Raw genomic sequence first — 27,212 nt, 5'->3', positions numbered from 1 at the left:
TAGTATTTTTATTGTTGTACATGTCCCCGTTGGAGAGCTTTACCCTTACTTCCTGTTGCCTTACTACACAGACAGGAAGTGAGGAAAATTACACCAAACAGAGACCCGTTTAAAGCTAAACTCCAGGCGGGAAAATTGTAATTGAAATGTGGAACTCCATAGCCACAATGGATTTAAATACACTTTGGGTGAGATTTACTAAAAATGGTGCACTCAGAATATAGTGCAGCTGTTCATGGTAGCCAATCAGCTTCTAACTTGAGCTTGTTCAATTAACGTTTGACAATAAAACCTGGAAGCTGACTGGTTTCTATGCACAGCTGCACTAGACTTTGCACGCTCCAATTTTAGTAAATCCCCCTTTTGTGTGCATCAATTAGCTTTGAAAACCCAATATGTAAAAGTAGTAATGACATCATCACTGTGCTGTACAAAGCCTGTGCAGAGAAAAGAGCTATAGGAGGGACCCAGCAGAGCCCACCCACTACAGAAAACTACAGAAGGGACCAGAGCAGTCACCTTGCACAAAGGGAGAGAGCAGCAGTGAGCGGTCTTTATTACAGGAAGGAGAAGTTTCACATTGGATTACTGCACAGATCTGGAAGAAATAAAACAAAGCACACCAAGTATTTAAGTAAGAATGTACACACTGCACCTGAGGCACATGCCCTTTCTGCCCCGGCCCTGCATATGAGGAACTTGTTAAGTGGTGATGATCTGGAGAACTTTAGAGTTAGAGTGACCTTGGGTGAAAACTTGAGGTGAAGAAGAAAAGGTGTGCCAAAAAAGGACAAATCAATTACTGTAGGTGGTTAGATGCAAATTATTTTTTATCCCTTAAAAGCAGTGTTAATTTTGGCATTACATTTTGATTTAGTTTTAGTTATAGTCTTTAGTCTAAAATGCCATTTTAGGTTTTAGTCACATTTTAGTCATCTGCGATTGTTTTCGTTTTAGTCGTATTTAAGTCGCCTAAAATCTCCAATACATTTAAGTAAAAAAAAAATCATTTTAGTCACCTAAAATCGAATGTATTTAGTTAAATTGTAATGCATTATTTAAGCATTTATGTAGAATTTCCAAACTCATATACTCCTGGAGTAAAAAATCTAATATCATGTTATTATTTATAGTATTAAGGTTTGAACAAACTCCCAGAAACAGATTTAGCCACTCTGGACGATCTGAGGAGGCCTGTAATGCTGCACAGTGCTCTGGACGGGGATCTGTCTGAGGAGGCCTATGCTGCATTGTGCTCTGGACAGTGGTCTGAAGAGGCCTGTAATGCTGCACAGTGCACTTGACGGTGGTCTGAGGAGGCCTGTAATGCTGCACAGTGCTCTGGACGGTGGTATGAGGAGGCCTGTAATGTTGCACAGTGCTCTGGACGGTGGTCTGAGTAGGCTTGTAATGCTGAACAGTGCTCTGGACGGTGGTCTGAGGAGGCCTGTAATGCTGCACAGTGCTCTGGACGGTTGTCTGAGGAGGCCTGTAATGCTGCACAGTGCTCTGGACGGTGGTCTGAGGAGGCCTGTAATGCACACAGTGCTCTGGACATGGACAGCCTGAAGAAGAGGCCTGTAATGCATTACACACTGGACAGTGGTCTGAGGAGGCTTGAAATGCACACAGCACTCTGGACAGTGGTCTGAGGAGGCCTGAAATGCTGGCTGCACAACCTGCTAACTGCTGCTAAGCGAAGCACGCTATGGACTCGAGTCGCTTGCTTGCTGGGTGCAGAAGCAGGCAGAGCTCAAAGGAAACCGGAAGTTCACAAGTTTAAACGTCCCTGCCTCACAATTACATTTTGTTTTAATTTGTTAATGAAAACGGAATTAATTCGTCAATGGACAAAAAAATTGGTGTACTTTTCGTTTCTTTTTCGGCACCATAAAAAGGCTGCTGACGAAAATTTTGACAAAAATCTTTTCGCTGACAAAATGAACAATGCTTAAAATCCAGAATTCAAAGGTAACAGGTTCCTCATTTTTAAGGGCTTGGAAGTGCAGGAGAGCAATTGACTTGGCATTGGAGAGTGCTGCTATAGCAAACTTACTGAGTGGCTGCATTTTTGTTTGTGAGGTTTTGATCTAGTGAAATGTCAAGGCAGCGATCCTGTGCACAACGTCTATATTGATTTAATTATCAGTTTAGATGCTGTGCACTGAAATTTATTTGAAGGTGGAAATTGAATGATGGATTGAGTTCAGCAAATCCAATTAAAAAGTTTTGAACAGCAATAACTTACTTGTTGAGTTCCTGGACAAGCCTGATAATAGCTGTGTCATCTTTATTCATAACTTCTTGAACAGCAATAAGCTCATATCTTCTCAAGATCTGTTGTCAGAAAAGGAAAACAGCCATAAAATTACTCAGCCTTCTCGTTTATGAAAAATCTGCTAGTTATTGTCAATAATTTGTCATAGAATGGTAGGCTCCCAATTCAGGTGTCCACAAAGTTTTGCCCACACATAAGTCTTGGCCCCCTCTTTACTCTAAAGCTTTCCTACACCATTTTAATTGCATGGGTGCCTTCACTGTTTATTATGGATAGCTGGTGAATGACAGTAAAATAGGATTTTTATGCGCTGTAAAATACTTTTCTTGGAGTTCATTACGGGACACAGGAGTTCTTAGATTTTTGAGTTATACTGCCACCTACAGGCTGTTGGCCAGCACAGGATAACTCTGCCCACAACCATCATGCCTCAGTTTTGTAGTAAACAGAGGGGATTGACCTGTGTCGCTCAATGGATTCCAAGGATTTTATGGTGAGTACTTTCTTTCTCATTTATCCACACAGGAATTCTTAGAGTTCCTAGACTGACCAGAGTCTTACAGAGGGATGGGCAACATGGCAACCAAGGCTTACAGACCCAAGAAAAAATAACAGTAAACTGTGAACTGCCTACAGCTCCAAGAGCTGAAAGACCTAAAACCTAAAGCTGGCATCAGATGAGGCCTGAATATCAACCTGCTAGAACTTATAAAACAGAAGGCCATTTGGTAGCTTTGTATAACTGGATAAGGTTGCATGACACTGAAAAGACAAAAAAACATACACAGATCTAATAACTAGTGCCAAGCCAAAGGGTGGAACCCAATTCTTGAGATAAGCTTTAATGATGTTCTGTCTGAGCCACCTAGAGATGAGGAAATGAACCCTTATGAGAACCATCGGGAAATCTCAGAAGTGGCTGAGAGGTAAACTTTCACAGCCCAAACCACATCTAGAGAATGGAGGTACAATTCCTTATAGTGAACCAGAGCTGGATAGAGGAAGAACAACATAAGAAGAACAAGGTGTAACGGATCTTTGTACCCCAGGTGGGCACATCCGCCGAAACTGTGTCTCCTGTCCTCCAAACGCACCCACAGCCTGCAGAGAAGCCATATCCAGCCCGTAACCCCTCAATCACGAGACAATCCACACAGGTGTTGAGGGTTAGCCATGCAGAGCTTAAACTGTTTATTACATTCCAAGACAACAGTTTTACATACAGTTAGGGAAACTCCCCTTAGCCTTTCCACAGAAAGGGGGGAAGGGAACAGGGACCAACCAATGAGAACTGAACATTTGTACATTTGAAACATGCAGTCTTAATACACACCCCCTGCGGAGAGATGTCTCCAACTCAGACCATTGTCTGCCATGAATCCACACACTTAGACACAGAAACAGGAGGGGGGGGGGGATGGGTTGTAAACATTACATTAACTCAATGCCATGAGTCAGTTGTTCAGAGGATGAATAAAGGGAAAATAAAATGCAATGTCCCAAACTCATAAGAAAATGACACAAAGGGGTTTACAATCCAGGGACAGGGTGATCCATTACCCATAGTGACGGCTAGTACCGTCACATCTCTTCCCCCCAAAGGTAGACTAATCCAGGTACTAGACCTCCAACTGGTCTGTGCCTGAATTAGTCGGGTAACATTTTCCAAGGAGTCAATGTCTGTTTGCCTGGATAATTCGTCGGCGTTGCCGTTTTGCTTCCCAGGGCAGTAGTGGATGGTAAAGTCAAAAGGCTGCAGCGCCAAACTCCAGTATCTTCTGGCCCATAGTCTGTCGGTAGGAGGCTTGCGCACAGTCCCCTCCAAAACACACAGTGACAGTGGGTTCTGTCACATTTCTCCCCTTTTAAAAACAGACTAACAAGGTTCCTGACCCTCAAATGGTCTGGACCTGTGTTAGTCACAAACTTCCACCCCAGGCAACCAGGAAAACTAAAAGAACGACTCTGGCGCTGGGGAGTAACACCGCACATAGGGTCTCCCATGAATAAAAACAGCCGCTGCAGAGTGGGAACAGCTGTCTGCACTCCTCTGATCCAGGGCAGGGTTGCAGATATTGGGGGGAGCTGAATAATTCTCTGCCCTGATGCCAGCGCTTCCGCTGGTAGGGAATGTAGGCTGGTAGGGCTATGCATTTGGGGAGAAAAAGGTACTTGCCTTTCTCCTGGTGTAGTTACGAGCCGATGAGAAGGTATCTTGCAGGGACTGTCTCCCGGATTCTTCATCTCTGGTTCTGATGCTGGGCAGAGACCATCAGCACTCTGTCCTGTAGCCAGCGCTTCTGCCAGAGGGATAAACACTGAGGTAGTGTCCAATTGTTGGGGAGGGAGAATTGCTTCCTCTACTCCCGGTGGGGATATCTGCTGTTGGGAAAACAGCTCACGCAGATCCTCTCTCAGACTCTCCGGATCCAACTCTTTTTCTGATGCTGGGCAGATGCCAGGGGCACTCTGCCCTGTAGCCAGCGCTTCTGCTGGGGCGAAAAACACTGGGGTAGTGTCCAAGTGCTGGGGAAACGGCTCACTGAGGTCACCCCTCGGACTCCCTGGATCTACCTCTGAGGGTGGGCAGAGGCCAGCGGCACTCTGCCCCGTAGCCAGCGCTTCTGCTGGGGCGATAAACACTGGGGTAGTGTCCAAGTGCTGGGGAAACGGCTCACTGAGGTCACCCCTCGGACTCCCTGGATCTACCTCTGAGGGTGGGCAGAGGCCAGCGGCACTCTGCCCTGTAGCCAGCGCTTCTGCTGGGGGGATAAACACTGGGGTAGTGTCCAATTGTTGGGGAGGGAGAATTGCTTCCTCTACTCCCGGTGGGGGTATCTGCTGTTGGGAAAACAGCTCACGCAGATCCTCTCTCAGACTCTCCGGATCCAACTCTTTTTCTGATGCTGGGCAGATGCCAGGGGCACTCTGCCCTGTAGCCAATGCTTCTGCTGGGGCACCAGATGAGATACTCTGGACTTGCTGCTGATCACCATTTCCCAGCCTTCCAGCACCTGTCTCAACTCCCCTTTCTGAGACCTTCATGCTATCAGCTTGTCTCGCTGCCTGGTGGACCTCCGGTGCGTTCCGGCATTCTAGCGCTCGCAGTGCCCTCTGTATCATCGCTGCTTCTTCCATTGCAGTTAGTACGGGAAAACGCAGGGTCACCCCTGGCCCCATTTGCTTCTCATCTTCGTGACTGTCTGCTATTTCTCTCGGACAGTCCCAGGCAACGGGAGCCATGCCAGGCTGCTGATCACCGTCAAACAGCCGCTTGTAGGCAATCTCGAGTTCCCATTCCTGCTCAACCAGGAACTCCAATACCTCCAGGTCACACGCCTCGTCGGGGAGGTCCATCACCTCATCTCGGAAATCCAGAATGTGTTCCAGCCGCCACTCCTCATCGCTCCCAAAGTCTGGGTCTCCGTACATTTTTTGATGGAGCAGCCCCACGCCGCCATAGCCAACGCCTTCTGTTGGGCTGCCATCTGCTGTACCTGGCCACAGTTGAGCCGCGAACCACCGGAGGGCTCTGTAGCTGGCGTCCAGCCTCATTTCCTCCTGGACCAATCTTCCGAGCTCCGTCTTCCCTTCATCTCGCGGTCGTTCCCTCAGGAACACCTCTCGCGCACGGTACTGCTTCCGGTACATCTCTGTGGAGGAGGGAAGGATCTTCCCCTGATGGTGCCGCTCGTGGCTTAGCGCCTCATGCCAGAGTTGCCGGCGGATCACATCCTCCCAGCCGAGCCTGGTGTGCTCTGTCGCTGGTCCCCGATGGTGCTTCCGGATGCCTTGCAGCCTCCTCCCGAACTCCGCTCTCATGCTGGCTGGTCCCCGTATCACTCCTCGGCAGCTGCCCAGATCTTGAATCCTGGTGGTGGTTTGGATGTCCTGGACTGCAGGAGACATCCCACCGCTGCCAACCAATGTAACGGATCTTTGTACCCCAGGTGGGCACATCCGCCGAAACTGTGTCTCCTGTCCTCCAAACGCACCCACAGCCTGCAGAGAAGCCATATCCAGCCCGTAACCCCTCAATCACGAGACAATCCACACAGGTGTTGAGGGTTAGCCATGCAGAGCTTAAACTGTTTATTACATTCCAAGACAACAGTTTTACATACAGTTAGGGAAACTCCCCTTAGCCTTTCCACAGAAAGGGGGGAAGGGAACAGGGACCAACCAATGAGAACTGAACATTTGTACATTTGAAACATGCAGTCTTAATACACACCCCCTGCGGAGTGATGTCTCCAACTCAGACCATTGTCTGCCATGAATCCACACACTTAGACACAGAAACAGGAGGGGGGGGGATGGGTTGTAAACATTACATTAACTCAATGCCATGAGTCAGTTGTTCAGAGGATGAATAAAGGGAAAATAAAATGCAATGTCCCAAACTCATAAGAAAATGACACAAAGGGGTTTACAATCCAGGGACAGGGTGATCCGTCACCCATAGTGACGGCTAGTAACGTCACACAAGGTCTTAGTTGAGGCAAACATCAACGCAGAAAACAGTCCTTGCTTGTTTTTATTTTTTGTTTTATTTAGGGGTTGATAACTTGGATGGGGTAGGAAATTATGGGATGCCCAACTTGAAAAATGTCCAAAACTATTCACAAAGGGATACTTCCTCCCTATTTACAAAAAAGTCCACTTTTCCTTCCTCCTGCACAAACTTGGTTTTCCAGTACAGCACCTGCTGCTCATTCTTGAGGGAACTACCCCTCCCCGGCAAGGGTTTCCTCAAGGGCCACCGACAGCCTCTCCTCAGCACTCCATCTTTCACTGACTCCCTTTTGATGGTACGGCCTATATCTATTTATGGGGTTGTCCCAGTGCCCTGCCAGCTGGGGCCCCGTAAATATTAATGGCAGCTCCTTCTAACCCCCACCCTCTAGTTGTAGGAGGTTCTTCAACCTTCCAGACATCAAAGGGAGGCACCAGAGGGCTGCCATGGCTAAGCATCCAGCCCTGGCCTTTAGTAACCCTGATCCAATTTAATGACATGATAAGTCATCCCGCCCTGGCCTTTAGTAACTCTGACCCAATTTAATGACTGGTTATTACTGGCAAGAATATGCTTTTTCTTACTCTTACACTAGTAGCACACACTGAAGGTGCTACACCAGCGCTGAGAAGCTTTGAGGCTGTTGGGATTCACAATCTACATAGAGAAGATTGCTCAAACTATTTTCTGGCTCTTCATTGGGTCTTTTTGAGTTTTGTATATACACACATATGCAATCCAATTTTTTTCATTTATGGTCACAATTTTTCTGTATTACATATATTGTCGATTTTTTGTCAGTTGTATTTATGAGATTTACATAGCCCTGCACTGCTGTTACCCAATTTATGCTGCCATATATTAGGGTATTGTGCCAGCTGCTTTCAATTGATGGACTATTTGGGCCCTTAGCACTTTTTTTTTCTCGGTTCACAATAGTTAATATTTTGGCTAACATCTTGGTGAATGACTGAGGTGCAGACATGTGGCCAAAGGGCAGGGCCATGAACTGGTTGTGTAGGGGCCTCACACCAAAGTGCAGGGAATGTAGATGTGTTGGAAAGATGGAAATATGCAGGTAAGCATCCTTGATGTTCACAGTCAGAAAGTTTTCCTGGTGAAGGGAGACAATGGCACTTATGGTGGATTCAATGCAGAGTTTTTGAAGTTTTTGTGAAATTCAAAAAAAGACATTCAGATCTTGAGATCCAAGATGAATCAATAATCACCTTTGTGTCTAGAAATCTGATTAAATTGAAGGAAAAAACTCTGAGACATTACGCCACAGGAACAAAGGTAATGACGCCATGATCCAGGAGAAGGTTTGATGAAGATCTAAATCTTTAGGGTGACAAAGGAAATTGGGAGGTAAGAGACAGAGGGGGTAAGGAACAAAAATCCAGATTGTAGCCCTGAGACTCCAACTCAGAAATGCAAGAGGTCCAAGCATTCCCACCCTCTGGAAAGAGGGGACACACCCGTATTCATGCAGAGGAATGCTTGTCTGAGGATTTGGCAGACTTTGTGTGCCAGACCTTGTGGGGGGACTGGAACCCTGGTTTGGATGATCCTGACAAGGCAGTAGGGAAACAAAAGAACTTTTCTTAACAGTCAGAGGGGGAAGACTTAAGTCTAGTACACACGGGACGAATGTGGGGCACCATCGGCCAGTTCAGTAGAAACCGGCCAACATTAGGCCTATGTGTACTGTAGCTGGCCTGACAGACCAGTCGGCCAGCGCCTGTCGAAGAGGCATGACCGAAAAAGGTCTGCGGATAAGCATTAGACCAATGACTGAGAGCGCTGACCAGAGTGTTCTAACTGGGGGGGCGTCCCCTGTCAGAACACAATAGCTCAGCAGGAGATATCACTGTACTAACATCAGATTGTTAGTACAGCCATTCCTCCTGAGCTCTTTCATTTTTTTTCGTTCATCCCGCTGGTTTGAACGGAAAAAAAAAAATACTTGCGTGTGCTAGGCTTTAGCAATCTATGCCCTAGGCTTCTTCTGCTGAGGAAGATGGATGCATCCAAGGCTGGAAAAGAAGCAAATATACAGTGTAATAAAAGAAAAAGTAAAGAATGTTATAATTAGGAAGCCTATATGGAATAATATTTGCCATCAGTTCAATTGATTGAAGAGAAAAAAACATATACATAATTCAGAGTTGAAAAAATATGAATTAATCCAGAGGCGTAACTAGAACCTTCAGGGCCCCGGTGCAAGAAACCATTAAGGGCCCCCCGGACCCCTGGCCGGGGCCCTTCCATTCAAGCCTGGGGGCTCATCCTATCTGCAGCAGCCAGCAGGAGAGGGGAGGGAGCACAGTGGGGGGGGGGACCAGGGGAGCACACAGGGGCCCAGAGACAGCAGAACACAAGTGAACTGGATAGGAGGAGTGGCGGGGGGGAGCATACAGAGGAACCAATCTCCTCCATTTTCCTCCTGCAGCTACAGAAGGAAAAAGGAGGACAGTGATTTCTCTACATGTTGCCCCTGCCACCCCTCCTATCCAGGTGTACAGGGGAGCCGCACAGCCCCCCCTGGAGCATGCAGCCCAGTTGCAATTGTAACCCCTGAAACCCCTGTAGTTACGCCCTTGAATTAATCATATTAAAAACAACATGAATTCTTACCATATTTGCATGTTTCTCGGCTTCTAAGCAAGTAGATTGCACTTACTTTATTATAAAATATAACAAAAACATAATTTTCATAATATAAACACAAATTCTTACCTGGATGAGACGATTTAGGACAACAGGATTATCAACCTTGGTGGCGCTGAATCTTTCAATATTAAAGGAAGCAATTTTAAGGGAAAAAACTGCTTGCAAGAAGCAGGCAGCAAGAGCAACCAGGAAGAGGGACTTCATTTTTCCTAAACATAAAAAAATATATATTCTCAACTGTAATTCTTCTGCATTTTATTTATATCATGAAAGAAAGTACAAAAGAAAGCACCAAAAAGCTGAATAATACTCATCCCCCAATTGAAATGAGCTTTGGAATGTAATGGAGGAATGCCAGGTATACAGATCTATGAAATAACTTACAAAGGAATCCTGTTTAACGTTGGATTTCGACTTTTCATTCTTTTCAGACTAGTTCCCAGTCCTTAGAGAACACACTGTTTGCAGCAGGTTGTGAAAAAAGAGAACTTGCTAGACTATTCTTTTCACACCATTTATGCAGGTGGCATTGGCTAAATAAAGCAGAAATGTTTTTGTCCAGATATTGCAGCCCTGGATTACCAATAAACAAATTAGGCATGGGTTTAGTGCACCAAGGGAAGGGGGCTTCCACAAAGTGTTGGTGAAGGTTCTCAATTATTCAGGTCATTATAAATCTAGTAGAAGTTATAAATATGTGTCATAGCTTATCCAAGCCATTTCTTTAGTTCTAATGAGTGTCACGAAAATATTACCTATCCACACAGGAAGCACCAGTGCCTTTATCTAATCACAATGGAAGAGCAGATGTTGATTGTCCAAGAACAAGATGGGAGGTGTGAAATTGTGGAAACATTCCTTCAACAAATGAATGGCTCCACATAGATGGGCAAATTCTACAGGCCAAGACTCAGCCGTTTCCCTACACCTTACTCCTAAGGGACATAGAGGTACATGTCTCTGTTTACACTGTGAAGGCTGTGATTGGATACAGCCATCATGTAATCGGGAGGGCCAATCACAGTGCCCATAACCCGATCTGTTTTTGGCTGTGTCAGAAGATCCACTCAGAAAGGTGAAGCTTCCACTCAGTGCCGGGACAAGGTCATCCAGCGCCCAGGGCAAAGATGCCAAACTGCGCCCCCCTTTCCCTTAGGGTTAGGATGAAGGCGCCCCCCCTTCCCTTAGAGTTAGGGTCAAGGCACCCCCATCCCTGCAATAAACCATTGCGCCCAGGGCAGCTTCTCCTCCGGCCCTACTCCTGTGACGAGACCAATCTCGCCACTGGGCGTTGGAGAAGCCTGGTTGCTTGCCTCCTGCAATGGGACTATGGACCCTCTCATCAGCCCAGGCTAAACGTAAACCCCATGGCAATTTGACTGTTTGTGGCATCTGAGCGCTGTTGGATATGTTGAGCGATCAGATCCAGGCTATCGGGGGATGGGTTGAATGTAGGGGTTCTGTTCAGTAGACTGGGAGTTATGCATTTTTGTGTCTTTTTGTGTTTCTTTAAACATGTGGCTAATGGAGCCTTGCCTCTCTCCTGGAAGCTAAAACGTATTCCTGTAAACTGTAAGGAACAGGAAGCCAACTCCTAATATGGGCATTACAGGAAGTTCTGAGGAGACGGCTGTCTATTGACACTCAGAGTAATGTGTATTGAGGGCTCGTTAGGGAACCATTGTTCTGTGTCTGACTATTGTGTACATTGATTGCCCCCTGGGGCTTCTGTCTCCTTGCATTGGTCAAAGCTATCTGACCAATCCCTGTTGACTCATTTTCAAGCCCTCATTTGCATGGGCTGGAGAGGACCTTATTGAGAACTGCAAGTACTTTACAATTGACCAATGGGAAAGCGGTTGTTGGGGGAAGGATGTTCCAATTTCTGTATAAAAGTGTGCTGTGTTCTTCCAATAAATGTTGTTCCTGTTTTACCCTCATCTCGGAGCTTTGTCTCGTTATTGGGGGAATCTGCTGCAGGGATTGCTATGGTCTTCCATACTCCCTTAGAGAATCACTAAGCTCTTGTAAGAGCTTGTGTAAGAGCTTGTTCGTGCTGCACTCTCTGGGGAAAGAGAGGTTCACCCACAGGAACCTGGGGCCTTGTCGTTGGTCCAGGGTGGGTAGGAGATTCCAAGACCCTAACCAAGCTGCGGCGGTTCGTGGAGTCTGAAGTGCTTACGGTGTCTGGTGGAGTGCTTGGAGCCCTCGGGAAGCACTAGGAGCGTCTGTCAACGGAGTTACCTGCTCAGGGGTGCCCTGTTCCGTAACAATTGGTGGCAAGCGACGGGATGGAACCAGCAGTGGAGTACCGATACTCTCTGAGAGAATATGACCGTATGGTGTGGTTACGGCTGAACTTTTTCGAACCCAATCCCCTGGAGAGATCCAATCGGTTCGTGAAGAACTTAGTGCTCGGGACTCTGCTAGACAGGGCAGAGAGAGAGGGCCAGCTGGCACTTTGGGAGGAACTCCAGCGGCAGGTACAGTTAAGGGAAGAGGAGAACCCAGTCTCCATTCCCCAGCTGCAGCCTGATTTATTGGGAATTGGGAGCCCAGGCTCCATTCTCCAGCGGCAGGCTGAGTTAAAGGGGGCAGAGACAGTCGGTCCTGTCGCCCAGCAACAGGACACTGTATTGGGAGCAGAGACAGTCGGTCTCCCTCCCCAGGGGCTGGAAGTATATTTGGGAGAGGAGCTTGTTACCCCCTCTCCCCATTGGCAGAGTGATATCCAGGGAATTGGGAGCGCAGTCTCCATCCCTCAGCGGCAGATTGAGTTACAGGGGGCAGACACAGTTGGTCCTGTCCCCCAGCGGCAGATTGAGCTATTGGGAATTGGGAGCCCAGTCTCCATCCCATAGCAGCAGCTTAACGTACCAGGGGGAGACAGTAAGCCCCCCAACAATGCAGATGGGACCGTGGTCTCTGCACTCACAGCACAGGGGGTAGGGACAGTCGGTCCTGACCCCCAGCAACAGGGCTGTTTAGCCAAAAGGGAGACAGTGGGTCTCCCCCTCCAACAACCCATCTCCAACCAGGCTACTTCTGTGGTAGCGCTGGCACCAGGGCAGAGTACCGCTGGTCTCTGCCCACTTAGCAACCCACCAAGGCAGTCTGCCAGTCCCCTACACAGCCGTGGTGAGGCACCTGGACATGGACAAGTTTCTCCTCTAACCAGGTGTAGTAACCATTTATTGTGGGTGGGCCGTACTGTTTTTTCTGTTTTGTGGGTGGGCTGCTGGACTAACAAGGGCACTGACCGGCAGGAGGTCAGGTACCCTGTTAGTCTTTTTGGAAAGGGGGAGAGATGTGACGAGACCAATCTCGCCACTGGGCGTTGGAGAAGCCTGGTTGCTCGCCTCCTGCAATGGGACTATGGACCCTCTCATCAGCCCAGGCTAAACGTAAACCCCATGGCAATTTGACTATTTGTGGCATCTGAGCGCTGTTTGGATATGTTGAGCGCTCAGATCCAGGCTATCTGGGGATTGGTTGAATGTAGGGGTTCTGTTCAGTAGACTGGGAGTTATGCATTTTTGTGTCTTTTTGTGTTTCTTTAAACATGTGGCTAATGGAGCCTTGCCTCTCTCCTGGAAGCTAAAACGTATTCCTGTAAACTGTAAGGAACAGGAAGCCAACTCCTAATATGGGCATTACAGGAAGTTCTGAGGAGACGGCTGTCTATTGACACTCAGAGTAATGTGTATTGAGGGCTCGTTAGGGAACCATTGTTCTGTGTCTGACTATTGTGTACATTGATTGCCCCCTGGGGCTTCTGTCTCCTTGCATTGGTCAAAGCTATCTGACCAATCCCTGTTGACTCATTTTCAAGCCCTCATTTGCATGGGCTGGAGAGGACCTTATTGAGAACTGCAAGTACTTTACAATTGACCAATGGGAAAGCGGTTGTTGGGGGAAGGATGTTCCAATTTCTGTATAAAAGTGTGCTGTGTTCTTCCAATAAATGTTGTTCCTGTTTTACCCTCATCTCGGAGCTTTGTCTCGTTATTGGGGGAATCTGCTGCAGGGATTGCTATGGTCTTCCATACTCCCTTAGAGAATCACTAAGCTCTTGTAAGAGCTTGTGTAAGAGCTTGTTCGTGCTGCACTCTCTGGGGAAAGAGAGGTTCACCCACAGGAACCTGGGGCCTTGTCGTTGGTCCAGGGCAGAGATGTATAGTAACGAAGTAGAACTACTTAAGTACTGTACTTAAGTACCGAAATGCGGTATCTGTACTTTCCTAGAGTAGAATCTTTTTCTCCTACTTCTACTTTTACTTCACTACATTTTTTCGATGATTTCGATACTTCTACTCAAATATTTTTTTTTTGTGCTGCATAGTTACTCGTTACTTTTAAAAAAATTACCACTGCCAGAACAGTAGATGGCAGGTTACATAAAGCTCAAAAAAATGTGTATAATGTCATTTGTAAATCAGCGCATACGAAAATAAAGGCTGTGTATAATAAAAGCTGCTATACCAAATCTTTCCAATAAAAAGAAAATATGAAACAAACAAATAAATGGTGCTACAGCGCTTAAAGTGCATCAAGAAACTACAAACACAACTTGGCTGTGCGAATAAAGTGCCTGTGCAATCGATATAATATCATTGTTGCCCCCAGTGCACTGCCCACACTCCACACAGTATCAAAAATAAAGTGACATGAATGTGCTAAAGCCTAAATGCAGTGAAAATAATTATTCCCACAATGTAACAGTAAATTCAATTCATATAAAATATGACAATAAATCACAATAAAATAAGTTATGAAATAAGTTAGGCCAGGTGCGTGCAACAAGTTGAAGTGTGTAAACCTATCTATAACGAAAAGTCCATAAATGAATTCCAGTGTGCAAATCTAAAGTGTCACTTCACTTGTCAGATGCTTCCACCTCCTTCAGTGCTCGAGTGCAGTGTTGCCAACCCCCCGGAGGGAAATTTACTGGCAGAACGTCCAAAATTTACGGACGGCACCAATTTTTTACGGACACTGAAAAAAGTACCTAAAATAACAATTTTCAGTGCTAAACCGTGCAAATATCAATATTTTAACTATAAACATATAGCTAGTGCTATTAGCAATGTGTTAAAGTTAAACAAAAGTCAAAAAACATATTTCTCAAATTTACATGAAGGTTGGGTTACCATAACCCAGCCAGCACAGAGTTCCCCCTTACATCAGAGTCTGCAGACTCTGGTCAGACATGGTACAGGAGGTGGTCAGAGACGGTACAGGAGGTGGGCAGACACTGCAGACATGGTACAGGAGGTGGTCAGAGACGGTACAGGAGGTGGGCAGACACTGCAGACATGGTACAGGAGGTGGGCAGACATGGTACAGGAGGTGGGCAGACACTGCAGACATGGTACAGGAGGTGGGCAGACACTGCAGACATGGTACAGGAGGTGGGCAGACATGGTACAGGAGGTGGGCAGACACTGCAGACATGGTACAGGAGGTGGGCAGACACGGTACAGAAGGTGGTCAGACACTGCGGACATGGTACAGGGGGTGGTCAGACACTGCGGACATGGTACAGGGGGTGGTCAGACACTGCGGACATGGTACAGGGGGTGGGCAGACACTGCGGACATGGTACAGGGGGTGGGCAGACACTGCGGACATGGTACAGGGGGTGGGCAGACACTGCGGACATGGTACAGGGGGTGGGCAGACACTGCGGACATGGTACAGGGGGTGGGCAGACACTGCGGACATGGTACAGGGGGTGGGCAGACACTGCGGACATGGTACAGGGGGTGGGCAGACACTGCGGACATGGTACAGGGGGTGGGCAGACACTGCGGACATGGTACAGGGGGTGGGCAGACACTGCGGACATGGTACAGGGGGTGGGCAGACACTGCGGGCATGGTACAGGGGGTGGGCAGACACTGCGGGCATGGTACAGGGGGTGGGCAGACACTGCGGGCATGGTACAGGGGGTGGGCAGACACTGCGGGCATGGTACAGGGGGTGGGCAGACACTGCGGACATGGTACAGGGGGTGGGCAGACACTGCGGACATGGTACAGGGGGTGGGCAGACACTGCGGACATGGTACAGGGGGTGGGCAGACACTGCGGAGGACCTACCCATCCATCTATCTACCTACCTGTGTGATATCAGGGGAGCTACTTACCTACCTGGTAGGTAGGTAGCTCCCCTGATATTACACGGGTAGGTAAGTAGCTCCCCTCATATCATTGCAATGCAAGGCAAGGCAGTACAACAAGTTACACTGACTTACATGAAACATTTCCAACTCCTCGTGATGCCAGGAGCCCAGGACCTGTGTGTGCCCCCCCTCACCCTTCCATCCAGATGAGAGGAGCTGGCTCTGAGTCTGACTTACCTTACCTGCGGCGGATGGATGGACTGGACGGTCAGTGGTCGGCATAGTGCCCAGCAGCACGGCTCAGCCCGCACGGATAGGTAGGTGACGGTGATCCCCTCCATAGCTCACGCCGATCGCCCTCCTCGGTGTCGGTGAGCGGATGACGATCAGGCGAGGTTCGGTCCAGTTGTACTCCTCCAGTCCCGGACCCGGCTTCATCACACAGGCCCAGGGGAAGGGAACACAGGTGGGAAAACTTAAATGAGGAGGGGCGGGGGCGGAGGCGGAGGCAGAGGCGGGCCGTGGCACTCTCCTCCAACGTCTATAACTCGGGGTCAGGTGCGGAGGCGGGGACGGAGGCGGGCCGTGGCACTCGTCCAACGTCGATAACTCGGGGATCTCCGGAACTGCGCGCCGCACATGCGCAGTTCTGACAGTGCCGCCGCCGCCGTAGATTTACGGGCACTTTTCTCCTGCTACGGGCATTTACGGGCAGGAGAAAAGTGCCCTGTTTTAACGGGCTGTCCGTAAATCTACGGGCGGTTGGCAACACTGCTCGAGTGACCGACCAACAAACTTAATGGTGGTGGCACTGGTGGATAGCGTCTGGGTGGCACTGGCACTGACTGCACTGGTTCAAAAAGCCATATATATTTAATTATTTCAATTCTCAATCCCATAGGTCCTCTCCTCATAAGATATTAATAACTTAAGATTAGGTGATGAACTTCTGGCAGGATGACGGGGACAACCGCCACTTCTGGAGCCGAGCCGCTGTGATTCCCCAACATGTGACAACGTGACAGCCAGGAGATCTAGTGGCTAGTAGTGCTCAACAATACCGCTTTTATATATAAAAATGAAATAAAATATACTGACTCACAATTTAGTAGTAGGTAGCGTGTAGCAGTAGGCAGCACAACTCAATTCAATCAATCCCACAGCCTCGCTCGCGCCGCGGAATCACTGTCATGATCATCAAGTTAAGACCGCACTGGAGGAGCCATGCTGCCGTCTTCCCGCTCGAGGTCTCCGCCTCTAGACGTGTTGTGTGTCACTCCACCCCTTAGGGCCCTTACTGAGAGGAGTTGTGACACGGGCGGCAGGACTCGGAGCATTTTCTTCGTTATCTCATCTTCTTCTCTATGAGGTGAGTGAGGTGGACCGTGGAGAGGGCCTAATCCTTGCCATGGCAATGTGCCATTTGAGAATCAAATAATCAATATAAAATATTAATATATTATATACACACGGGTCATGAGTGGCTTTTTTGAACCAAGAAGAGTGAGACTGACGGCTATGATGATTATCCGACCATCCATGGTCCATGGACCATAAGTGTTGTGTTGTGGTGCGGCCTGTGCTTCCTGCGGCCTGCCTCTGCCTATGCGGCTGTGCCTGCACTGTAGTGGCCACTGGCAGTGGCACTTGACTTGAGCAAAGCAAATGAGCACTACTAGTGTGAAGGACAGGTGGTGGAAGCATGTTCTGACAAGACCAAGCTGAAAATAATATTGACAGCTTTTTGAACCAGTGCAGTGCCAGTGCTACTAAGGTGAGAGGCAGAGAGAGAGGCTATCCAGTCCACCACTTTACTTGAGCAGATCACAGAAGAAAGGTGGAAGCATCTGACAGCAAGTGACAAGCACTTCTTAGATTGCACACTGAAATTCAGTTATGGACTTTTCCTTATAAAGTTTAGTTTACACACTTAAACTTGCACCTAACTTATTCACAATCACAACTTATTTTATTGTGGTATTGTCATACATATTTTATATAAATTAAATTTACATTGTGGGAATAATTTGCACTGCATTTAGCACAGACATGTCACTTTATTTTTGATACTGTGGGCGATGATTTTGAATACAAGAATATATATATAATTGCAGGCACTTTATTAGCATTTTTAGCACAGCCACTTTGTTAGTAGTTTTTGATGCATTTTTCACTTTAAGCGTTGTAGGTTTGATGAAGCTGGCCTGGCACATCATCATCAATTGAGCAAATCAAATCAAACCGCGATTAAGAAGACTGCGCATGCTCCTGTTCTGCCTTTTGATCAGCTGAAAAGATGGACGAACCAAAAACACTACCTTCCACCCCTGGCCCTAAAAGGTGGATGCTTTAAAAGGGGAAGGGAGGGACATACTTTATCTGTTTTTTGTTTACAAAAAGTTACAGCCTAAGGAATTGTGATTTGTCCTTTAGGTTAATCATTTGAATAAATCATTTGAAATAATAAAAAACAATATGATGTTCAAACTTTTGACTTCTTTCTTTAATAACTACATAACACAGTACTTGTACTTCTACTTTCAGTACTTGAGTAGAAATTTTTTTTCAAAACTACTGGTACTTTTACTTTTAGTACTTAAGTAGCAAATTTTTTGAAAAAACTACTTGCAATACTTAAGTAAAAAAAATGTTGAATACTTTAGTACTTCTACTTAAGTAACTTTTTCTGCGAGCACTTCCACTTCCACTCAAGTCACTTTTTGATCGAGCACTTGTACTTTTACTCAAGTAGAAATTTTGAATACTTTATACAAGTCTGGTCCAGGGTGGGTAGGAGATTCCAAGACCCTAACCAAGCTGCGGCGGTTCGTGGAGTCTGAAGTGCTTACGGTGTCTGGTGGAGTGCTTGGAGCCCTCGGGAAGCACTAGGAGCGTCTCTCAACGGAGGTACCTGCTCAGGGGTGCCCTGTTCCGTAACAACTCCCATCTGGCCTTTTATCCCATCTGGCCTTTTATGTACAGTTGCCGGATGGGAAGTGGTTAAGGTATACTTACAATGCTTCAAGCTAGTCCAATATAAATGTGCAATTATGATCAGGGCCTTTTTTTTGTATACAAACTTTTATTTTTCAGCTGGAACTTGGTGGAGCTTTTAGGAGGTCAGGAGAAAATGGAGACAGTGGAGGGGGGATTGCATGCGGAGGTCAGAGCTGAAGAGGGGTGAAAGTGAGATGTAGATAGGGGATGCAGAGGTAAGCAGCTGTGGAAGAAGGCTGAACTCTGCACTCTGAGTGTAGAGCACCCCTGAACTCTGCACTCTGTATGCAGTGCACCCCTGAACTTTGCACTCTGTATGCAGTGCACCCCTGAACTCTGCACTCTGTATGCAGCGCACCCCTGAACTCTGCACTCTGTATGCAGCGCACCCCTGAACTCTGCACTCTGTATGCAGTGCACCCCTGAACTCTGCACTCTGTATGCAGCGCACCCCTGAACTCTGCACTCTGTATGCAGCGCACCCCTGAACTCTGCACTCTGTATGTAACCTAAAAAGATGAAAAGTTCCTGCGAGCTACCTTCTAGTAAAAGATTTTTAAAATGCCGCAAACACTTCACTTCTCATAAAAAGTGTAATCAACCTAAAATATAAAATAGTGTTGCGCAGAATAAAAATCCTCTTGGATAAAAATGTATATATGATATAAATAGATTTATAAAAATAATATATGCTCCTTCAATAAATAAACAGATATATCTGTTTATTTATTGAAGGAGCATATATTATTTTTATAAATCTATTTACATCATATATACATTTTTATCCAAGAGGAATTTTATCCTGCGCAACACTATTTTATATTTTACTCTGTATGTAACCACTCCCCCCAAACTCTGCATTTTGTGCGAAATGCACTCCTGGTATTTAACTAAAATTTGGCCACACCCACTATTTGATGCGGTTTAAAGGTTGGGGGGGGGGGGGTTGGGGGTTCGTGGTTGAGTTCCTGTACCTAGTTTCTGAGAAAAAAAGCCCTGATTATGATCATACCTGAAATTCGGCATTGAACTATTTAAAAACAAAATGCATGTTAACAATATAATAACAAATAATTATGGTTGACAGATAAGATAAAAGGCACAAAAACACAAATAAAACTGCTGTCTCAAGGTCCAAAAGTAATCAATAGTGCTATATGGCTTGGAGTCCCTGTTACGTAAATAATTATTATTAAATAAATAAAAAGAGAAAAAGCAGTCTATTGGAGTAAGCAAACCATTTCCCATTTTACAGAAGTAACCACTCACATCTTATTCTCTTATTATCAAATTTATTGTACAAAAAGGGCATGTGGCCATAAAAACCATGGTAGAAACACATAGAATATAATAGTATTTTTATTACTGTATTGTATGTGTTTCTACCATGGTTTTTATGGCTGTATGTCATACTTTAAACCAAAAATGTATGTTTTTTCCTACTGAGAAATGGCTTGTTGAGTCCAGTAGACAGGTTTTTTTTTTTTTTTTCGAAAGATAAAAGTAATATGTTATTTACATTTTTTTCTTTTTTAGATTTTAGTTTTATCAAAAAAAAAAAAAAAAGAATAAATAACATTACCTGCCTACTTGGATCCAGTAAGGATACACGTAGCTGGACAATGTAAATCCACAGAACTAGCAATGACTGTCCGCTAACACTCACTGCTGGGGTGCTTTATATCATTTCAGACCTACCTGTGAGAAAATAAATGAATCTCCCACCTGACGCTTCTCTTTATTTTTCCATTTGCTTTAAGTAAACAAGCCAAGGCTGTGGAGGTCAGAAATGTTTTTGTAAAGACTTGAACTACATTGGTAAAGTTGATTATTTAAAGGAAGCCTAAAATTAGGACTGCCTTAGTCCTGGCTGTAATGTAGAGTTCTGAGGTCAACAAGTGAACTTGGGTTGATTACAATGTTCAGCTTGCCACTAATGCCCCGTACACACGTTCCGATTATCGTACAATAGTCGTGCGACTAAAGTTTCGGAATTGTTGCATGTTACTAAAATCGAAAGCAACTCTGCGTACAAACCATCCGACTTTCTTCGTACGATTCACTGACCAAGTGTATTTTTCATAGCTACGTAACGGAAGTGATGTATATACGTCAGACCCCTGCGGATTATTTTACTGTTTCCGATCATGCGTGGTATTTGTCGATCGACTTTTAGCGTACGAATACTGTACTGACGAAACGATTATCGTTCGAGAAGATGTCGTACGACAGAGGTTTTCCTGTTTGTCCCTTTGGATTTTGTTGGACCAACTGTCGTGATCGGTTGTTGAAAGCTGTGTACTAACGATCAGATTATCGTGAGACCAGGTCGAAAGCGAGTTTTGTCGTACGATAATCGGAACGTGTGTACGGGGAATTAGGCCGTTGTGTTTTAGTGGAATGTATAATGCGTTTTAGATCCTTTCCACTATTTCTCTTTGTGGACTCCTTTGGACACTGTGCTGCTAAAGTCCAACTCCACCATGATCGCCACCAACTGTTTTTTGCATATTTCATCAATGTGCAACAATAGAACCTCAATGATCTTGCTGTGAGGTCACATTTACACAATCGCATTTAGAAAATTCATGCACCTGTATCTACAGCCTTTTTTGTTTTAGTATTTAATTCACTATTGGGGGGAGCGAATCTGGTTTTGCTTTAAATTCACAAACTTGCAGCAAATCACATTGAAGTCCATTGGGGGTGAATCTAGTTATTTAGGTCTGCCGTTTTTAAGGCTAGTAAGCAAGCTATTGTCAAGGAAAGGCCATGGGAAGGTGTCATTGCCATGGGGACATGTATCAAATCCAAAAAAAAACAAAACGATAGAACGTGTAGAAGGCATTTTCATGTGGCTTAGATGATGACATTGAAAATATACAAATCCTTTTAACCAGGATTTGCCCCCTTAATGACCAGGCCATTTTTTGCGATTTGGCACTGCATTACTTTAGCGGCAAAAATTGCACGTGCGATGCTGTACCAAAATAAAATTGATGTCCTTTTTTATCCACAAACAGAGCTTTCTTTTGGTGGTATTTGATCACCTCTGCAATTTTTATTTTTTGCAAAAAAAAATAAATCACAGCGCAAACAATAATGAATCATATACAACATAGATAAGGTTCTACTCAAACTCATAAAGTGCACCGTGCAAATATGTGCAAAAAAGCAGGAGTGTAGAAACCATGTAAATATATGCAGTAATAAAAGTGCCAGTCCAAATAAAATAGTTCATTAAGATCTCAGTAGATGATAAGATATATGCAGTCTCAAAAGTGTATCCCACGAAAGTGCTGGAGTGCCAGGATAAAGGTGCACAAACATGCAATATTTTTCGGTGCTGTGAGCCGGTGCCGGTCCTCCCCCTTTGGGTATTCACTTACCGGACAATGGTGACCCCTATGCCGTATAGCTATAGAGATCATAAAACCATAAAGTGTAGCGCTAAAGACAGTAAAAGATCACCACAAAAATGATAAATAGTGTCCAAATGAATGGAAAAAATTATTATTGATCACAATAGTGTAGATTTAAAAAGGGGGAAAAAAGTGTCCAATTATTAAAGTCCCAAAGAAAGATTGATCTGAAATCAAATCCTAGATCATGCGAGATAATCCAAAAAGGAGGGTATCTTCCCGTGACACCAAGTGTAAGTGGAGGAAAGGGCACACCTCAGTGATGAAATAAATGCAGCAGCTTACCAGATTTCCATGGCTGATCAACTTAATGACTCAGCCTCTCCCAGCTATTTGATCAGGGCCACTGAAGATCTGATGTTACGTGAATGCTTTATTCAAAGGTGGACCACTTCTCAGGAATCATGGAGGGATCAGAGCAGGGAAGGAGCACTTCTCAAAATTTCTCATCGATCATAAAAATGAAATGTGAAAAGAAAAAGAAAGCGAGGCCCATAGCGTGATCCCGTTTAAAAATAGCAATCTTGTTTAATAAAAAAGGTACTCACAATATGACGTATGTTTCCAAGCATGTATACAATAATAGTACAAGGGATGGACATGCGGCGTCCCACAGGCTGTCCCAGGTACCAAGGTAGTAAAGGCCGGCAAAAGGTTCAAGGGGCGTGTGGACGTTGCGTCTGGAGTCGCCAACGTTTCGTCTCAATAGACTTCGTCTGGGCGTGACCCCAGACGCAACTCACACGCCTAAATACCCCCATGTTTTAATTTACTGGCCGTGAGGTCTGCCGCAGAACGTCCGCCATTGGTCATGGCGACGAGCATCTCCCAATCCTCAATAGGTGGAATCGATGCTCGTCAGCCAATCCGACATCGGTAAATCTCTCAATGGTTGTGGCGACGAGCGTCAACCAATCCGCGACGAGCGGATGAGACGCCCGTCTACCAATCCGGTGTCAGCGGAAGTGACGCTCGTCACCCCCGGCGGAAGTGATGCGTCACCCATCAGCCAATCAAAGATCGGCGGAAGTGACGCCTGTCTCCTCCGGCGGGGTGCCATGGTAACGGACATACAACGGAGGCCGAACGACCAGGAAGTAGAGAAAAAATACACCTTATCGCTCCTACATATAAAGAAACAGATTCCATTTAAAAGCCAAAGCATTCCCGCAGCTGTATAACTCTCTTAGCCTGGGGCCACATTAATGCGATAATGGGATTAATGCGATAATGTACAGAACGGAGGGGTCCGCACAATGGTGGTTCATGAGAGGTCACAGCGGCGGGATAGCTAAGGAATACAAAAAAAATATAAGTAACAACAATAAATTAAATTATTCTCATATTAGATCTCATATCCGATAATAATTGATTATAATGAGATAGAGGGATAATGCGTCTATTTACATCTAGCTGTAAAAGATGCCATCTAGTGGCCAAAAAAAGAGTGTGACATTTAAACACCCAGACATAGACTAAATACTTGTGATCAAAATAATATAAAATTCACAAAAATATATATAAAGGAATGAACCTTGTAAAAAATAATTTGAATTAAAAAATAGGTGATAATGAATTAACTAAAGTGAGATATAAAAAAGATCAGTGACAATCACACACAAAAAAGGCCTTATAAAGTGCTACGTGGAGAGTGGCCAGTGATGGCCTACTTATATCAAGTGCAAATGTGCCGAAAAAATAAATACAGCTAGATGTATGTCACTATATTAGTGACATATAGACGTAAGATCACAAAAATCAAATAACAAGAAACCTATTTATACATTTAAATATGAAGAAATTTACACATAAAAAATAAAAAATTAAAAAGATAAAATGTGTTAAAAGTCAGCTATTGTTGATAAAAGCATTTACATCCCATTCCACATTCAACCCATAGGGCGTATAAGTTTTGAGGATATAGATCCAGCGAGTCTCCATTTTTGATATCTCTCGCCTAGTATTGGATCCTCTCCAATGAGGTAGAAACTTGTCTATCCCTATAAATAGTGTATTTTTAGGGTTGTTGTGGTGACACTGGTCATAGTGTTTAGATACACTATGACCAGGGAAGCCCTTCCTAATATTGCCTGCATGTTCTCCCAGCCTCACTTGCAATTTCCTCGTTGTGCGGCCCACGTACTGTTGTCCGCACTTGCATTGAAGCATATATACAACATTAGTGGACGAGCAGGTAATAAGTGACTCAATCTTATATTCTCGTCCTGTTGCAGAGGATGTGAATTTCTCAATTTTCCTTCCCTTGAAGGAGTTGAGAGCACAAATTTTGCATCTATGGCACGGATAGAACCCTTTGAAGTCGCCAAAGAAAGTAGGTTGGATAGGTCTTTCGATAACATTTTGGGCTATTTTATGTCTCAAGGAAGGTACACCCCTGAAAATAATCTTGGGATGTTCGGATAGTAAAGGGCCCAGGATCCGGTCATTTTTTAAAACCGGCCAATGTTTTTTGATAATTTTCTTGATAAGAAAATGTTGGGTGGAGTAGGAAGTAACAAACGAGTTCTTGAAACTCTCGCTCTCATTTCCCTTCAATTTTGGGCGCAGTAAGGATGACCTATCAACGGCCACTACATCTTTGATGGTAGTGTCCAATTGATTAGCATCATATCCCTTTTCTATAAATTTAGCCTTAAGGGAATTGGCTTGTAATAGGAAGTCCTCCCGTCGGGTGCAGTTTCTGCGTAACCGCAGAAACTGGCCTTTCGGGACGGCGTTAAGCCATGCTTGATGATGGCAGCTGTCACGTGGAATGAAGCTGTTCCGATCTGTTTTCTTGAAATGAGTGGTAGTTGTAATTTTGTCACCCTGTGCCACTAAATTCAAGTCAAGAAAAGTGATGTTAGTAGAGCTACTGGTATGATCCAGTTTGATGCCTCTATTATTAACATTTAGACAAGAGATAAAGCAGTCAAGCGATGGGGCACTGCCATCCCATAGGAGGAGGATGTCGTCAATATACCTCCGCCACAGAATGAGCTGCGGCGGTCGGTTAGCAAAGACGACATCCTCCTCCCACTTGGCCATAAAAAGATTGGCCAAGCTGGGGGCAAATTTAGCCCCCATCGCGACTCCCCTATTCTGTAAATAAAAGGTGTTATTGAACCAAAAGAGGTTATGTGACATAGCGAATTTAATCATGTCAATCACAAAGCTCTTTTGTTCCTGAAGCAAAGGGCTCCAAAGATCCAAGTAGTATTTTACAGCTTCTAGTCCCTGTTCGTGGTCAATTATGGTGTATAGCGACGTTACGTCGGCTGTAGCCATAATATACCCTTCTTTCCAGGAGACTTCCTGCAAAATATTTAGAACGTGAGTGGTGTCCTTGAGATACGATGGAATCTGTTTAACCAAGGGCTGTAAAAACTCGTCTGCGTATTTGCCAATCCTGGAGCTCAGGGAATCGATCCCGCTGATTATGGGGCGTCCTGGAGGCTTAGTAGGGTTTTTATGTACCTTGGGTAAAAAATAAATAACGGGTAAACGAGGAGCTGAAGGGATCAAAAATAATTTCTCCTTTTTAGTCAAAATCCCCTCCTCATGTGCTTTATTCACCAATGATTGTAATTCTTTTTTGTATTTTATAGTGGGATTGGAGGCAAGGACCTTGTAGGTGTCTCTATCATTTAAGATATTCATCATCTCAGAGATATAATCATCTTTATCCAAAACGACTATGCCGCCCCCCTTGTCGGCGGGGCGGATAACAATATCTTTGTTATTACAAAGGGTTTGAAGTCCTATATGGAATTCATCCCTATTTGGAGGTCTTTTAACTCTGATCTTCTCTATATCTTTAGAAACCAAGTCTTTAAAGACCTGGACTGAGGGGGCAATTTTACCAGGAGGATTGAACAAGGAAGCATTGGCCAAGGATGTATGCACATATCTATGGTCCGTGTTATTTAAAGTACGGGAGGGATTGGAGATAATATATCTCTGAATGTTCAGTTTCCTGACATATTTTTGCACGTCCATAAATGCGCTAAATTTATTCAGCGCCTTTGGAGGTGCAAACTTTAATCCGCGATGGAGGACGGCTTGTTCCTTGTCAGAGAACTGGGCCTTAGAAAGATTGAATATACCAAGATCTTTTATATTCTCCTCCTTTTTCTTCCTTGTCCGCCTCCCCCCTCTGGTCCCTCTCTTTGTTCTATGTATCTCTTGTTTCCACCTCCCCTGTGAAAATCCCCTTGCTGGTAATTATCTTCCCGTGGGAGGTCAAACGATGGATAGTTAGACCGGGGGGTGTTTCTAGATGGATAATACCCATTAAAGGGTCTTCTGTCTGACCACCCATTATTGGGGGTCTCGCTAGGATGGCGGGTGATGACCCTTTCTCCAGTGTTGACAGGAGAATCCCAACCTCCATTATCCAACGGGGTGAACCGATTATGAAGGGGGATTTCGGACCTCCTCGGTGTTTTATAATCCGTATTAGGCCCTCTGTAGTAATAGTTATTACCGTTACCTCCCCTGTTATGGGGTGGGTTTCTGGGTGTTGCAAAATCTCCATGGGACCCTCTATAGTTAGTATTATTACCCCCTCTATTATGAGGTGGATTTCTAAGGGGTTGTTGAAAGTTACTTGAATTATTCCCTCTTTGTTTAGGGGGTCCCTGTTTTGCCTGAGGAGGTTTTTTTCCTCTACCCCCTTGTTGTGGCCTGGGGGGAGGGGGGAGAGGGGCTGAGGGAATGGAATATTGTGTTTGTATTTCCATTTCTTCCTCTGAGGAATTGGTATTCCCAGAGCCCTCGAGATTTCTCAGTGTTTGCCACTTAAACACAGTATTATTTTTATAATCCTGTAAATCCCTATTATATTTTCTTTTCTTTTTATTTTTTTGTTCCATCGTTTCTTTTTCTAGATGTTTTTTGAGTGTTTCAGATCTCTTCTTATATTCCTCATCCGTTTTAAGATCAGCGAGGGACGTTTTTAAGGTCTCTATTTCCTCATTGATCTTAACTAATTTGCATTTCTTTCTACTGACGAGGAATTGAATAAATCTGACTCCTGCCTCATTAAAATATTGAAACCAGCCCTCAAGGTCTGGTTCATCACTTTGGGGGTTGACCTCCCATCTGAGGCTACGGGGGACCATCTTATCCACCACGTACTTCTCTAGAAATGCGATGTCCCAGTTAGTGTGGGTTTCTGCGGTCATTAAATTTTTTAGACGT

The 27,212-nt window shown here is 45.1% G+C and overlaps 2 protein-coding genes across 4 annotated transcripts in view; one reads left to right on the top strand and one right to left on the bottom strand.

Moving 5' to 3' along the window:
• HAUS7 (HAUS augmin like complex subunit 7) overlaps positions 1-27,212 on the top strand; it is a gene marked incomplete at its 5' end in the record, with an annotated part of 217,766 nt that overhangs the window by 51,777 nt on the left and 138,777 nt on the right. The gene's annotated exons all lie outside the window — the stretch shown is intronic.
• Positions 1-27,212, bottom strand: part of LOC309559661 (deoxyribonuclease-1-like) — a 160,041-nt gene that overhangs the window by 67,868 nt on the left and 64,961 nt on the right. For 2 of the 3 annotated variants that reach the window (XM_082263030.1, XM_082263032.1), the window contains exons 1-3: positions 20,171-20,234; positions 9,534-9,676; positions 2,249-2,337 (exon numbers count right to left, since the gene is read on the bottom strand). In XM_082263030.1, the coding sequence (XP_082119156.1) occupies positions 2,249-2,337; positions 9,534-9,671 (227 nt within the window). In that variant the 5' untranslated portion in view covers positions 9,672-9,676; positions 20,171-20,234. Of the gene's footprint in view, positions 1-2,248; positions 2,338-9,533; positions 9,677-20,170; positions 20,235-27,212 lie in introns of those variants that run through there. The other variant, XM_082263031.1, reaches the window with a different exon arrangement.

The sequence above is a fragment of the Pelophylax lessonae genome, assembly GCF_965119305.1.
Source record: "Pelophylax lessonae genome assembly, chromosome: 7".
Taxonomy (NCBI): Eukaryota; Metazoa; Chordata; class Amphibia; order Anura; family Ranidae; genus Pelophylax; species Pelophylax lessonae.
Note: the sequence above shows the minus strand (reverse complement) of the source record. Positions and strands in the feature narration are given on the sequence as shown.